This window comes from Bufo gargarizans, chromosome 2 (assembly GCF_014858855.1).
Source record: "Bufo gargarizans isolate SCDJY-AF-19 chromosome 2, ASM1485885v1, whole genome shotgun sequence".
Lineage (NCBI taxonomy): Eukaryota > Metazoa > Chordata > Amphibia > Anura > Bufonidae > Bufo > Bufo gargarizans.
Window position 1 is genome coordinate 103,086,673 of NC_058081.1, and position 16,890 is coordinate 103,103,562.

A 16,890-nucleotide genomic window follows, 5' to 3' on the forward strand; every position below is an offset into this window, starting at 1 on the left:
TGGGTGTTTCTGTAAACGGCAGAGTCAGGGCAATAAAGATACAGTCTTGTTTGGCTGTTAACCCTTGCTTTGTTAGTGGAAAAAATGGGCTAAAATGGAAAATTAGGCAAAAAAATGAAATTCTCAAATTTCATCCCCATTTGCCAATAACTCTTGCGCAACACCTAAAGGGTTAACAAAGTTTGTAAAATCAGTTTTGAATACCTTGACGGGTGTAGTTTATAGAATGGGGTCATTTTTGGGTGGTTTCTATTATGTAAGCCTCGCAAAGTGACCTCAGACCTGAACTGGTCCCTAAAAATTGGGTTTTTGTAAATTTCAGAACAATTTCAAGATTTGCTTCTAAACTTCTAAGCCTTGTAACATCCCCCAAAAATAAAATATCATTCCCAAAATAATTCAAACATGAAGTAGACATATGGGGAATGTAAAGTCATCAAAATTTTGGGGGGTATTACTATGTATTACAGAAGTAGAGAAACTGAAACTTTGAAATTTGCACATTTTTCCAAATTTTTGGTAAATTAGGTATTTTTTTGTGCAAAAAATTTTTTTTTTTACTTCATTTTACCAGTGTCATGAAGTACAATATGTGACGAAAAAACAATCTCAGAATGGCCTGGATAAGTCAAAGCGTTTTAAAGTTATCAGCACTTAAAGTGACACTGGTCAGATTTGCAAAAAATGGCCTGGTCCTTAAGGTGAAATAAGGCTTTGTGCCTAGGGGGTTAAAGCTTCTGCCCCTGCACTGCCGTTGTCAGGGACAGTGCAGAGTCCGGTAATACTGGCAAGGGACCAATTAGAGTGGTCCCTTGCCGGCGATCACTCCGATTGGTTAGTCTGTGGAGATTAACCAATCGGATCGCGGCAGTGTAAAAATGCAGGTTTCAGGCTCTGATCTGCACTCTGCAGATCCGAGCCTGAAATCAGGCATTAGCTGATCAGTGCCCCCAATATGTGCCCATCAATTAGCCCTCTTCCTGATCTGTGCCCTTATAAGCACGCCCTAATGCCTCCTGCCTCCCCCATCTGCCCTATCCCGCAATTAGTGCCTGCAACCTATCTGCTTTCCTCCTTCGAACTCTCCAGCCTTGCTCTGCACCTGCCTGTCCCTAGCTACAACTTCGTTTTGCTGTTAACCCTTGATGTGTTATAGGAAAAATTGTATTAAAATAAAAAATCTGCACAAAAACTGAAAATTTTAAATTTCACATCCATTTTCCTTTAATTCTTGTGGAACACAAAGTATTAACATAGTTTGTAAAACCAGTTTTGAGAAGTGTATTTTCTAAAATGGGGTCATTTATGGGTGGTTTCTATTATGTAAGGACCTCAAAGTGACTTCGGAACTGAATTGGTTCTTGAAAAAGTCGGTTTTGAAAATTTTATAGAAAAAAAAAAAAATTGCTTCTTAAATTCTAAGCCTTCTAACATTCTAAAAAATAAAATGTAATTTTCAAAATGATGCCAACATCACTATCACTATCTGCCTTTAATGCGTAGAAATTCAAATTTAGAAAATTAAATTTTTTTCAAAATTTTCTGTAAATTTTGGATTTTTTATTATATAAAGGTAAAAGTTATCGACCCAAATTTACCCCTAACATCAAGTATGAGATGTCATAAGAAAACAATCTCAGAATAGCCTGGATAAATAAAAGCATTCCAAAGTTATTAGCACATAAAGTGACACATGTCAGATTTGCTAAATTAAAGGGGTTTTGCAGTTTCATTTAACTGATGAGCTATCCTCCGGATAGATCATCAGCTTCTGAACGGCGGGGGTCTGACACAAGGGACCCCGCCGATCAGCTGTTTGAGAAGGTGGCGGCGCTCCAGCAGCGCCGCGGCCTTCTCACTGTTTACCGCTGGCCAAGTGATGTCACGACTAGTATCAATTAGCATGGACGTGGCTAAGCTCCATTCAAGTGAACAGAGCTTAGCCCCGCCCAAACTAGTTGATACTAGTTGTGACGTCAGTGGGCTGGCGGTAAACAGTGATAAGGCCGCGGCGCTGCTGGAGCGCCGCTGCCTTCTCAAACAGCTGATCGACGGGGGTCCCGGGTGTCGGACCCCCGCCGATCAGAAGCTGATGATCTATCCAGAGGATAGATCATCAGTTAAATGAAAGTGCAGAACCCCTTTAAGCCTGGTCACAAAGGTGAAAAATGGCTTGGCCTTGAAAGGGTTAACATTAATGTACGGTATTACTGCACTATATACACAGACATCCTGATTAGGGATGAGCGAATCGACTTCGGATGAAACATCCGAAGTCGATTCGCATAATACTTTGTTTGAATATTGTACGTAGAAAGCACTCCGTACAGTATAGGCCTCCTGCACACGACCATATGGATTTTTCAGTGTTTTGCGCCCCGCTTTATGGATCCGTTGTTCCGTTTTTTGTTTCCGTTCCGTTTTTCTGTATGGCATATACAGTAATTACATAGAAAAAATTGGGATGGGCATAAAATTTTCAATAGACGGTTCCGCAAAAAACGGAACGGATACAGAAGACATACAGATGCATTTCTGTATGTGTTCCATTTTTTTTGCGGACCCATTGACTTCAATGGAGCCACGGAACGTGATTTGCGGGCAATAATAGGACATGTTCTATCCTTTAGGGTCCATTCACACGTCCACAATACCCCTAATAGACCCATTCACTTCTATGGGGCAGCACGATGTGCTGCCCGGATCCGGAATTGCGGATCCGCACTTCCGGGTCCGCAATTCCGATCCCCAAAAAAACAGAACATGTCCTATTCTTGTCCGCAATTGCGGACAAGAAAAGACATTTTCTATGAGAATGCCGTCAATGTGCGGTCCGCAAAATGCGGAACGCACATCGCTGATGTCCGTGTTTTGCAGATCCACGTATCCGCAAAACACACACGGATGTATGAATGGACCCTCAACGGAACGGAAAAACGGAAATACGGAAACGGAATGCATACGGAGGACATTCAGTTTTTTTTGCAGAACCATTGAAATGAATAGTTCCGTATACGGAACACAAAAAACGGCCCGTAAGGCCTCATGCACACGACCGTGCCGTTCCGCGGCTCGGATGCGGACCCAAACAACGGTCATGTGCATGAGGCCTAAACGGAAAAAAAATATTTTCTACTGTAAAAAAACATTTCCCGAACTCGGGTTCGGTTTCATACGAAGTCGATTCGCTCATCCCTAATCCTAATAAATAAGACTGTGAAAGAATGACCACTAAAACTATAGTGACACCTAGTGGCCAAACATGACTGTGTCTGACTGTGACCACATTTTTATCCTTTCTTGTCCCATTAAGGCCTCATGCACACGACAGTATTTTTTTGCGGTCCGCAAAAAGGGGTTCCGTTGTTCCGTGATCCGTGTCCGTTTTTGTTTCCGTGTGTCTTCCTTTATTTTTGGAGGATCACCAGACATGAAGGAAAGTAAAAAAAAAATCTAAGTCAAGTTTGCCATGCAAATGATAGGAAAAAAAAACGGACGCGGACGCGGATGACAATCTTGTGTGCCTCCGTGTTTTTTCACGGACCTGGAAACTTGAATGGGTCCGCGAACCGTTGTCCGTGAAAAAAATAGGACAGGTCATATTTTTTTCACGGACTGGAAACACGGATCACGGAGGCGGATGACAAACGGTGCATTAGCCGAGTTTTCCACGGACTCATTGAAAGTCAATGGGTCCGCAGAAAATCACAGAAAACGGAACAACGGACACGGGACACAAGAACGGTCGGTCGTGTGCATGAGGCCTAAGACAACTTATCCCCTATCCACAGTCTGATCGTGGGGGACCAGCCACCGGGGCCCCACCAAACATGAGAATGTTGGATATCCTGTAGATAGGGGATAAGTTGTCTAATGGGACAACCCTTTTAAGTCAATGTGAAGACATTGAGGATTTTGTAAAGCTGGTGTAAAGAAAAACTGGCTTAGTTGCCTATAGCAACCAATCAGATCCCATCTTTAATTTTCCAAAGGAGCTCTGAAAAATGAAAGGTGGACTCTGATTGGTTGCTATGGGCAACTAAGCCAGTTTTCCTTTACACCAGTTTTGATAAATCTCCCCCAATTTTGTTATGCTACCTTTATAAGCTGACAATATACAAGCATTCTGTTTAATGGTCTGAAATCAGGAATAGCTACAAAGAAGAACTTTTCTGCATCACATTTGTATCCCAGATGTATCTAGTCCATATGGTAGAGATACACAGACATTTACACAATCCCTGTAATATTTCTGGAGACATTTTCAGTTAACCAGTCCCTCCTCGGTAGAAAGGTTCCTTGACAATAAGATGATCACAAATCCCCCCTGCTGGGGGGATTAGCTATAATCTGTGAGGAAACCTGACAGCGAGTCCTCACTAAGGCCTCATGCACGTGACCGTTGTTGTGTTCCGTTCTGCAAAATGGGGTTCCGTTGTTCCGTGATCCGTTTTTGTTTCCGTGTGTCTTCCTTTATTTTTGGAGGACCACCAGACATAAAGGAATGTAAAAAAAGGTCTAAGACAGGTTTGCCATGCACGGACGCGGACGTGGTTTGCCAAAACAGATGCGTTTTGGCAAACCACAGGGCTATGTAACGGAGCAACGGATGCGGACAGCACACGGAGTGCTGTCCGCATCTTTTGCGGCCCCTTTGAAGTGAATGGGTCCGCACCCGAGCCGCAAAAACTGTGGCTCAGATGCGGACCAGAACAACGATTGTGTGAATGAGGCCTAAGCCTCATGCAGACGTCCGTGGAACACGGTCCGTGAGATACCGGACTGGCATTGCAGAAGCGCACAGCGTTATAGCAACCAATGACGCCATGCCCTCCTGCAAAGCCAGTCCGGTATCTCACGGACCGTGTTCCACGGACGTCTGCATGAGGCTTTAAAGGGATATTCCAGTTGTTAAAAGTTATCCCCTGCCCCCCAGGATAGGAGATAATTATCAGGTCGGTGGGGGTCCTACTGCTGGAATCTCCACGGATCATGAGAACGGGTACCCCAAAATGAACGGAGTGGCAGGTCAGCCATGCGCACTGATAGTTCCGGAAATAGCTGAGCACTGTACTCGGCTATCTCTGGAACTCCCATAGGGATGAATGGAGCAGTAGTGCACATGCCCAACCTGCTGCTCCGTTCATTTAGGGGGGCTCTGAGGGGTACAGTGCACTCGTTCTCGTGATCTAATATTTATTCCCTATCCTGTGGTTAATGGATAACTGTAATACCCCTATTAAAGCAGCTTTCCCTTGCACTAGTCACCACCTCTCTCCCGCACTCTGGGGCAGGTATGTCAATGTGTTGGACATCAGACATGTTAGCAGTAGGAGGATGTGATAACTGATGTGAGTGACATCACACTTTACATTCCACTTTTTTTTTCCGGCTGCATTTTAGTACAATGGAAAAACTGTAGCGAGCAGCTGTGACATGTATGTGAAGCAGATTTCAGCCACTTTTGTGCTTAGAGGACCCACAGGCGAGGTCTTGCTGTGGCACGGTTCACTCCTGACTTCTTCTTGATAACAGAACTATAGCTGCAATAACACCCGCTGGGGGAATACCTGCTTTAGGCCTCATGCACACGCCCGTTGCCCAGCCGTGGCCGTATTGAGGTCCACAATATGCAGGCACCGGCTGCGTGCTCTCCGGTCGTGTGCTTTTTTTTGCGGTGCGGATGGATCACGGACCCATTCAAATTGCGGTCCCTAATGCACGGAATGGCCGCACAACGGCCGTGTGCATGACGCCTTAACCATGTTACACAGGTTGAGCGGGGCTATTCTTAGAGTAATTGCAGATTTCTAGTTAGTGAGTGGGAGGTTCGCTTGAAATATTCAATGCCTTGCACACGGCAACAATTGCATTCACTGTGACAAAAACATGGATGGATTACTTAATTCTTTTCTTTTTAATCAAGGCGTAGATAGGTGGTTGTAGGGTCTACTATTATATGTTGTGACATACAATACATGACCACACAAAGTAAAATCTATGAATGACCTGCATAGCATGTTACCACCTACAACAAAAGTCTGACCTGTACTCTACTTATCAAACTCAATGGGAATACCCAATCCACAAATACACGGCTTTGGTATATAAGGAAGATGTACACAGTTGAATCACATTATTAAGACCACCTGCTAACATCCAGGTAGAGGGGCTTGAAATGACTGACTGCAGTGCATCCCACTTGAAGGGGTCTGCAATCCGGAGCTGTGGTGCGGAATGGAGGCACGGATCCCCCTGGAAGCACTATGGAGTGCTTCCGTGGTGTTTCTGTCCGTGCCTCCGCACTGCAAAAAAAATAGAACATGTTGCGGACGGATCACTGACCCATTCAAGTTGAATGGGTCTCAATCCGTCCCGGCCGCCGCACGGACGTTGGCCGTGCATTGGAGACTGCAAATTGCGGTCCCCAATGCACGGAATGGCCGCACAACGGCCCTGTGCATGAGGCCTAAAGCAAATACGATGATTAAGATGGTCCCACAGATGCTCAACTTGGTTCTATTTTGGAGAATTAGGGGGCCAGGGTAGTACTTGGAAGTCTTGGCCATGCTCTTCCAACCAATGTTGGACATTTCTAATTGTGTAACATATCGCACTGTAATGCTGGAAGATCTGCCCCAGGGAAGACAATCAGCAAGTGTGCATGATGTGCAAGGATGGATTCAAACCCAAATTGGTTGAGAGAGCGTTCCACGTGGATGATTGGGCACAGAGAATGCCATGAAAACTAGGGATGAGCGAATCGACTTAGGATAAAACATCCAAAGTCGATTCGCATAAAACTTTGTTTCAATACTGTACGGAGTGAGCGCTAAAGTTTTTGATTTCTACTGTAAAAAAGCTTGGAACCGAACCAGAGTCCGGGAAATGTTTTTTTACAGTAGAAATCAATTTATGAAGTTATTACATGAGACTTCGCAAAGTAATAACTTTGGCTCATCGGAGCCAGTACATTCTAATACTGTACAGAGCGCTCACTCCGTACAGTATTGAAACAAAGTTTTATGCGAATTGACTTCAGATGAAACATCCGAAGTCGATTCGCTCATCCCTAATGAAAACATTCCCCAGACCATAACGCTGCCACCACCAGCTTGTGTTCTTCCAGTAATGGTTGCAGGGTGTTTGCTCTCGGTTTCTCGCTTGACACACCAACGTCCATCCATTTGATGAAGCAGAAAACGTGACCTAACAGAGAAGACAACCCTTTGCTAATCAACAAAGGTCTATTTCCAATACTGCCACAAAAATGGAAGCCTTTTCTGCCAATACAACTTCATTAATAGAAGTGAATTGACCATCCTTCTGCTTCGGAGCTCCATACACAGTAGGGTCCTCTGAACTGTCTTTTTATACACACTGGAAGCCCCCTGGTTCATTTTGGCAATGAGCCGCTCTACTGCAGCGTGTCAGTCCACCCTCTTGCACATTCGTAGCTGACGTTCACCTCTCACATCAATGGCGTGTGGTGCTCCAGTTTTCCCGTCACTTATTCACAATGCTGCCATTTGTCCACTCACGATAGACTTTCACCACAGCAGAGAACAGTTCACAAACTGTGCAGGTTCAAAAATACTGCCCCCTTGCCTGAAAGCCAATAATTATTCAATTTTTGCCGCTTTTACCCATGATGGTAACGAGGGATATGTGTGGAGACAGCATTATATACACCTTATATAGCCACCAAGCCAGCTCACCACACCTTATATAGCCACCAAGCCAGCTCACCACACCTTATATAGCCACCAAGTCAGCTCACCTTACCTTATATAGCCACCAAGCCAGCTCACCACACCTTATATAGCCACCAAGCCAGCTCACCACACCTTATATAGCCACCAAGCCAGCTCACCACACCTTATATAGCCACCAAGCCAGCTCACCACACCTTATATAGCCACCAAGCCAGCTCACCACACCTTATATAGCCCCCAAGCCAGCTCACCACACCTTATATAGCCACCAAGCCAGCTCACCACACCTTATATAGCCACCAAGCCAGCTCACCACACCTTATATGGCCACCAAGCCAGCTCACCACACCTTATATGGCCACCAAGCCAGCTCACCACACCTTATATGGCCACCAAGCCAGCTCACCACACCTTATATGGCCACCAAGCCAGCTCACCACACCTTATATGGCCACCAAGCCAGCTCACCACACCTTATATGGCCACCAAGCCAGCTCACCACACCTTATTTGGCCAACAAGCCAGCTCACCACACCTTATATGGCCAACAAGCCAGCTCACCACATCTTATATGGCCAACAAGCCAGCTCACCACATCTTATATGGCCAACAAGCCAGCTCACCACACCTTATATGGCCACCAAGCCAGCTCACCACACATTATATGGCCACCAAGCCAGCTCACCACACCTTATATAGCCACCAAGCCAGCTTACCACACCTTATATAGCCCCCAAGCCAGCTCACCACACCTTATATAGCCAACAAGCCAGCTCACCACACCTTATATAGCCAACAAGCCAGCTCACCACACCTTATATAGCCAACAAGCCAGCTCACCACACCTTATATAGCCACCAAGCCAGCTCACCACACCTTATATAGCCAGCTCACCACACCTTATATAGCCACCAAGCCAGCTCACCACACCTTATATGGCCACCAAGCCAGCTCACCACACCTTATATGGCCACCAAGCCAGCTCACCACACCTTATATGGCCACCAAGCCAGCTCACCACACCTTATATAGCCAACAAGCCAGCTCACCACACCTTATATGGCCACCAAGCCAGCTCACCACACCTTATATGGCCACCAAGCCAGCTCACCACACCTTATATGGCCACCAAGCCAGCTCACCACACCTTATATAGCCAACAAGCCAGCTCACCACACCTTATATAGCCACCAAGCCAGCTCACCACACCTTATATAGCCACCAAGCCAGCTCACCACACCTTATATAGCCCCCAAGCCAGCTCAACACACCTTATATAGCCAACAAGCCAGCTCACCACACCTTATATAGCCAACAAGCCAGCTCACCACACCTTATATAGCCAACAAGCCAGCTCACCACACCTTATATAGCCACCAAGCCAGCTCACCACACCTTATATAGCCAGCTCACCACACCTTATATAGCCACCAAGCCAGCTCACCACACCTTATATAGCCACCAAGCCAGCTCACCACACCTTATATAGCCCCCAAGCCAGCTCACCACACCTTATATAGCCAACAAGCCAGCTCACCACACCTTATATAGCCAACAAGCCAGCTCACCACACCTTATATAGCCACCAAGCCAGCTCACCACACCTTATATAGCCAGCTCACCACACCTTATATAGCCACCAAGCCAGCTCACCACACCTTTTATAGCCAACAAGCCAGCTCACCACACCTTATATGGCCACCAAGCCAGCTCACCACACCTGATATGGCCACCAAGCCAGCTCATCACACCTTATATGGCCAACAAGCCAGCTCACCACACCTTATATGGCCACCAAGCCAGCTCACCACACCTTATATAGCCACCAAGCCAGCTCATCACACCTTATATAGCCACCAAGCCAGCTCACCACATGGGACTTCAGGAACTACACACTGCTGATGTCAAAAGTAGGACGTGGTCATAATAACGTGACTTAACTGTGCAGCAGAACTGCAGAGGCTTTGGTGGCAGATGACCAAAGTAATTAATGGAATATGTGGATTTTAGTGCAAAGGAAGATTAGCACGATTGTGATTATTTGGTTTGAAGAAAAGGCGGCTTATAGGATGGCCTAATTACCTTGTAGAATTAGATCAAAGGTCAACAGCGAGACCTCTTTAATGATCCTTTAATACCCTGGCCTGTAACTACAACAGGGCGGCAGTCACTATTTGTGGAAAGAAGGTTTTGCAATCAGTACATGATGATGTGCTGGTTTGTCCTCCTTGAAAAAAAACAATTTCACAAGTTAATTGTACGGAATTGCTGGGTAACTAGAAATGTATTCTCGTGTCCACTTTTGGAGTCTGGAGGGAAATTTTCCACCCAAAATAGCACCAAGAGCCATTTTCCTTGCATCACACTTGCTTCTCTCTGGACAAGTAGCGTTTGCTAGGCCCAAGCAACAGGGTCATGTGTTCGGGACCTTTTTGGCCAGTGCTCGGGGTGTCTTGGGCCGAAAATGGGTACTTTCAACCATTCATGTGTTGTTAGGAGACAGATACAACTGAAATCTAACTACTTCCCAGTGTCTAAGTATCTGACAACAGAGCCGAGGTCAGTTACCACAGTGTGACATGAGTCTTTATTGACACTGCAAAATATTAGGATAGACTAGGAAGACAGTTCTTAGGCCTCATGCACATGGCCGTTGCCCGGCCATGTCCGTATTGCGGCTCACAAACAGCGGGTCCACAATATGCGGGCACCGGCCGTGTGCTCCCCGTATCACGGATGTGGACTCACTCACTTTAGGGGTTCCGCAATCCGGAGATGAGGAACGGAGGCACGGAAGCCTGTCCATGCCTCCGCACCGCAAAAATGTGGGTGCGCGATTACATCATCAAAGGTCTTTTGGCAGGTCCTGAAAGAAGAAGAAAGAAGACATGCCGGCTGCGCAAACAACAGGATGAGGTGAGTTAATTTGTATTTATTTTTTAACCCCTAAAGCCACATTTTAGTGAGCATTCTGTATTAAGAATGCTATTATTTTCACTTATAACCATGTTATAAGGGAAAATAATACAGTAAATTGGCTTTTATCAATTTACTTACATCATCTCCTAGCAACCATGCGTGAAATCTGCACCGCATCCGTACTTGCTTGCAGATGCTTGCGATTTTCACGCAGCCCCATTCATTTCTATGGGGCCTGCGTTGTGTGAAAAACACAGAATATAGAACATGCTGCGATTTTGACGCAACGCACAAGTGATGCGTGAAAATCACCGCTCATCTGAACAGCCCCATTGAAGTGAATGGGTCCGGATTCAGTGCGGGTGCAATGCGTTCACCTCACGCATTGCACCCACGCGGAATTATTGCCCGTGTGAAAGGGACCTAAGTATGGTACTTTTATAACATGTAACGCAACAGCACAGGTTCCTTCTCTTACCCTCTGCTTGTCGGGATCTACATATCGGATTCCAAAGTAATCTTTCTCCAGCAGATTCAAGTGGTGGCAGAGGAGGTCAAACAGCTGCTGGCCCTTTGCATCTCTCTGCGAGAAAAGAGAACAATGGTATATAACTAGGAAAATGACATCCTTAAGGCCTCATGCACATGGCCGTTCCGTGCATTGGGGACCGCAATTTGCAACGTCCGTGCGGTGGCTGGGTTGGATCGAGACCCCTTGAATGGGTCTGGGCGTGATCCGTCCGCACCGCAAAAAAATAACACAATGTTCTATTTTTTTGCGGTACGGCGGCACGGACAGAAACACCATGGAAGCACTCCATAGTGTCCCCGTTCCACACCGCAGCTCCGGATTGCGGAACCATGCAAGTAAATGGGTCCGCACCTGTGACGTGGGGAGCACACAGCTGGTGCCCGCATATTGTGGACACGCTATTTGCGGGCCACAATATGGCCACCGCAGTGTGCATGAGGCCTTGAGGGTACATTCATACATAGCGGATACAGTCCAGAAAAAAACAATGCCATTTTGATACAGTTATCAATGTTTTTAGCTCTGTTTTAAGTGGGAGCACATAATGAAAATAAATGGGTGTCCACCCTCCTGCTCACACACACCAAATCAATATTCTATGACCGATTATTAATTATCATAAAACATTATTGTGGTAAAGCCTTTTTGGCAGGAATCACTCGTCGCATTTTTTATGCACTCTGTTCAGCAAAAGGAGAGGAGAGGAAAAGGAAGGAGAAGGAGGATCAGTCTTTGAGCTCGTTCACACAAACGTGCCGTGTTTTGCGGTCCGCAAATTGCAGATCTGCAAAACACGGATGACACCCGAGTGCCTTCCGCAATTTGCAGAAAGGACGGCCCATTATAGAAATGCCTATTCTTGTCCGCAAAACGGACAAGAATAGGACATGATCTATAATTTTTGCGGAGCCACGGAACGGAGGAACGGATGTGGACAGCACACAGAGTGTCTGTTTTTCGTGCGCATGTGGCCTAACACAGGGTTCTGGTCTTCACGCGGGTCCTATCGGTCAGACCCCTAAGGAAACCACATGTATCACCTATCCTGTGTACAAAAGATAAATGTTGTTTGTGGGCCAACCCCTATAAGAGCCTAATCCTAAGGCCTCATGCACACAAACGTATTTTGAGAACCCATTCATTTCAACAGGTCTGCAAAAAATGCGGACAGCACACACCGTGTATGTCCGCTCCGTAGCCCCGCAAAAAAAATATAACATGTCCTATTCTTGTCCGTTTTGCGGACAAGGATAGGCATTGTTACAATGGATCCGCCCCAAAAAAATGGATGACATACACATACGGTTGCATGCATGTAGACTAAACCGCCAGCAATTAGCTGGAGCAGAAAGGGGCTATAAAGACTCAGTGTAAGGCCTCATGCACACGCCCATTGTTCTGGTCCGCATCCGAGCCACAGTTTTTGCAGCTCGGATGCGGACCCATTCACTTCATGTGTGCTGTCCGCATCTGTTGCTCCGTTCCGTGGCCCCGCAAAAAAACTCTAACCTGTCCTATTCTTGTCTGTTTTGCAGACAAGAATAGGCAGTTATATTAAAGGCTGTCTGTGCCGTTCCGCAAATTGCGGAACGCACACGGACGTCATCCGTGTTTTGCGGACCGCAAAACACACAACGGCCATGTGCATGTAGCCTAAAACTGTGTAATGCTTCTTTTTCCTTGTGGTGCTGCTGCAGGGGAAGAGAACACTTGCTGCAGGGGAAGTGAACACTTGCTGCAGGGGAAGTGAACACTTGCTGCAGTGGAAGTGAACACTTGCTGCAGTGGAAGTAAACACTTGCTGCAGGGGAAGTGAACACTTGCTGCAGGGGAAGTGAACACTTGCTGCAGGGGAAGAGAACACTTGCTGCAGGGGAAGTGAACACTTGCTGCAGGGGAAGAGAACACTTGCTGCAGGGGAAGAGAACACTTGCTGCAGGGGAAGAGAACACTTGCTGCAGGGGAAGTGAACACTTGCTGCAGTGGAAGTGAACACTTGCTGCAGTGGAAGTGAACACTTGCTGCAGGGGAAGTGAACACTTGCTGCAGGGGAAGTGAACACTTGCTGCAGGGGAAGTGAACACTTGCTGCAGTGGAAGTGAACACTTGCTGCAGGGGAAGTGAACACTTGCTGCAGGGGAAGTGAACACTTGCTGCAGGGGAAGAGAACACTTGCTGCAGGGGAAGTGAACACTTGCTGCAGGGGAAGTGAACACTTGCTGCAGTGGAAGTGAACACTTGCTGCAGGGGAAGTGAACACTTGCTGCAGGGTTCCCCCACAGATTACAGCTGATTGCTGGGGATGCCATCAGCAGTATAACCTGCTATGCTACCATCCAATATGTTCAGGGGGTGATTCAGACAGTGCAGCCATACAAAATTGTTTTCAACAGAATTCTGATGCCATTTACGTTTCAAGGAATTATTTATTGAAGGATTGACATAAAAAGTCATATCAGTATAGAATAAAAGTAAAACACAAATAGGTAACAACATTATTGGGAGATATCCCTAATGTAGTACATATGTCAGTCAAACAGCAATATAAAAAAGGCCATTGTGTCACATAACCAAATATATTGACAGTCTAATCGGTTAGAGCATGTGATGAATACCTCTCTCTAATATATACACCCGTTTATAAAGTAATGCAATAGCGAAGGTCTGTGGAGTATGGGGAGGACAGCCAGTGAATGCCTCCGTACGGATGGCCGCAAGACGCTCGTATAAGAGGATCCTATTAATCCCGTCTAGAACTGCCTGATAGCTAAGTGAGGAAGATCGCCACTTGAAAGCAATGTGGATTCTAGCCCCCAAGAGTATAAATTGTGATAATTTAAATCTGGCATATGTTAGCCAAGAGGGGTTGTCCCCCAAAAGACATAAAGGGAGTAATGTAGGGTAAGTACAACCCAATACGGAGGATAATAGGTTGTTTATTTGGCTCTGAAACCTCCTCACTGTCGGGCAGCTCCACCAGATGTGGAGCATTGTGCCCTCCTCATCACATCCCCGAAAGTATCTGGAAGATACCTCAGGGTAAATTCTGATGCCATTTACATCTGCCTGCTAATATAATTTTGCTGGCAACTGTAATAAGCTAGCGAAGCAAGGGTCACATAAGTTTACCCTTAGTTACCACGCTCTACTGCCTAAAAATCCCCCTTCGTAAAGCATGAAATACAGAATTTTCTATACATGGTTTACAGGACTTTTAAAAAGGGTCTTTACTTTAGATTTGGGCTTTTTGAAGCACGACCACCGCAGCTGGATTGCAGGGTGGTCGTAATCTTTGGAAATAATCAGTGGTATAATGTGATGAAAAAATGACTCAAGACAGCTAAGAAGACAATATGGACAATCACAATACATTAGCATTGTCATGGGTTGTCCTGCCATATATAGGATTAGGGCTCATGCCCACGAACGTAAGGGCTCCGAGCGCGTGCTGTAGACCAAAAATTGCGGTCCGCAATGCACGGGCACCGACCATGGGGAAGCCGCATGCGGCTCAGGGACCTATTCACTTGAATGAGGTCCGCGATCCGCATCCTACGGTCCGCAACGCAAAAAAGTTATTGCATGCACTACTTTTTTGGGGTGTGGCGGCACGTACAGTTAACCCATGGAAGCACTCCGTAGTGCTTCCGATCCATGCCTCTGTTCCGCATCACCCGGATTGCGGACCCATTGAAGTGAATAGGTCCGTGATGCGGGATGCACACGGCCGGTGCCCGTGTATTGCGGACCCGCTGTATGCGGGCCGCAGTACGGCCATGGCCGGGCAACGGCCGTGTGCATGAGCCCTAAGTCATCAATATCAGATCACTGGGGGTCCGACTCCCGACACCCCCGCAGATCAGCTGTTTGAAGAGAAGGCCGCGTTCCATGCAAGTGCTGCCTTCCCTTCATTGTTTACCTGCTCACTGCCACAACTGCAGCGGTGAGCAGGTGTAATTACAACTACGCCGTCCCATTCACTTCAGGTCATCAATGTAAATAAAGAGGACAACCCCTCTAACTTTCTCTACGTGATACCTGCCATTTGCTGAAGTGAGACAACCCCTTTAAGAAGGAATTAGTTTGTCTATTTCCACATATTCATGATATAATACGGCTGTACACTACGTGCAGAATTATTAGGCAAATGAGTATTTTGACCACATCATCCTCTTTATGCATGTTGTCTTACTCCAAGCTGTATAGGCTCGAAAGCCTACTACCAATTAAGCATATTAGGTGATGTGCATCTCTGTAATGAGAAGGGGTGTGGTCTAATGACATCAACACCCTATATCAGGTGTGCATAATTATTAGGCAACTTCCTTTCCTTTGGCAAAATGGGTCAAAAGAAGGACTTGACAGGCTCAGAAAAGTCAAAAATAGTGAGATATCTTGCAGAGGGATGCAGCACTCTTAAAATTGCAAAGCTTCTGAAGCGTGATCATCGAACAATCAAGCGTTTCATTCAAAATAGTCAACAGGGTCGCAAGAAGCGTGTGGAAAAACCAAGGCGCAAAATAACTGCCCATGAACTGAGAAAAGTCAAGCGTGCAGCTGTCAAGATGCCACTTGCCACCAGTTTGGCCATATTTCAGAGCTGCAACATCACTGGAGTGCCCAAAAACACAAGGTGTGCAATACTCAGAGACATGGCCAAGGTAAGAAAGGCTGAAAGACGACCACCACTGAACAAGACACACAAGCTAAAAAGTCAAGACTGGGCCAAGAAATATCTCAAGACTGATTTTTCTAAGGTTTTATGGACTGATGAAATGAGAGTGAGTCTTGATGGGCCAGATGGCTGGATTGGTAAAGGGCAGAGAGCTCCAGTCCAACTCAGACGCCAGCAAGGTGGCGGTGGAGTACTGGTTTGGGCTGGTATCATCAAAGATGAGCTTGTGGGGCCTTTTTGGGTTGAGGATGGAGTCAAGCTCAACTCCCAGTCCTACTGCCAGTTTCTGGAAGACACCTTCTTCAAGCAGTGGTACAGGAAGAAGTCTGCAAGGTAAGAAAAACATGATTTTCATGCAGGACAATGCTCCATCACACGCGTCCAAGTACTCCACAACGTGGCTGGCAAGAAAGGGTATAAAAGAAGAAAATCTAATGACATGGCCTCCTTGTTCACCTGATCTGAACCCCATTGAGAACCTGTGGTCCATCATCAAATGTGAGATTTACAAGGAGGGAAAACAGTACACCTCTCTGAACAGTGTCTGGGAGGCTGTGGTTGCTGCTGCACGCAATGTTTTTTTTTTTTTTTTTCATATTTTATTATTTTAATGCAAAATTAATAACCATATCACATATCCAATATTTTACAATCCATAAGTCCGTACAATCCAGTCCAAAGACGTAGTTAACAATATTTGCATGCAAATATCCATATTTATGTGAAGAATTTAAAAAAAAAAAAAAAAAAAAAAACAAGTGGAGGACTCTATCTGAGGAGGATGGCAGGATTCGCCCGGCATCCAAAGCCTAGTAAAGGAGTTGTACGAGGTGGCTCATTTTTTCTAAGTTCTCTATGATTGGCGTGGGCAGAGGCCCGGGGTCCGGACGACCCACCCAACAACGAGCATGCCCCGCGCACGCTCCCTCCCAGACACGGGTAGACACAATCGGCAGAGTCAGCACTCATGTGGCCGATCACTTGATACTCACATGCTACATACTGCATAGGAGATAAGCTTGCAGCAAGCTTTAATCTCCAGATTTTTT

General features: G+C 46.1%; 1 protein-coding gene across 2 annotated transcripts in view; it reads right to left on the minus strand.

The window, feature by feature from the left end:
- The window catches only part of FRMD5 (FERM domain containing 5), a 98,413-nt gene that overhangs the window by 56,824 nt on the left and 24,699 nt on the right, over positions 1-16,890 (minus strand). Inside the window, exon 2 of one of the 2 annotated variants that reach the window (XM_044283134.1) lies at positions 11,113-11,217. The exons of the other annotated variant lie outside the window; for it this stretch is intronic. Within the exon in view, the coding sequence (XP_044139069.1) occupies positions 11,113-11,217 (105 nt within the window). The remainder of the gene's footprint in view (positions 1-11,112; positions 11,218-16,890) is intronic. 2 annotated transcript variants of the gene reach the window in all.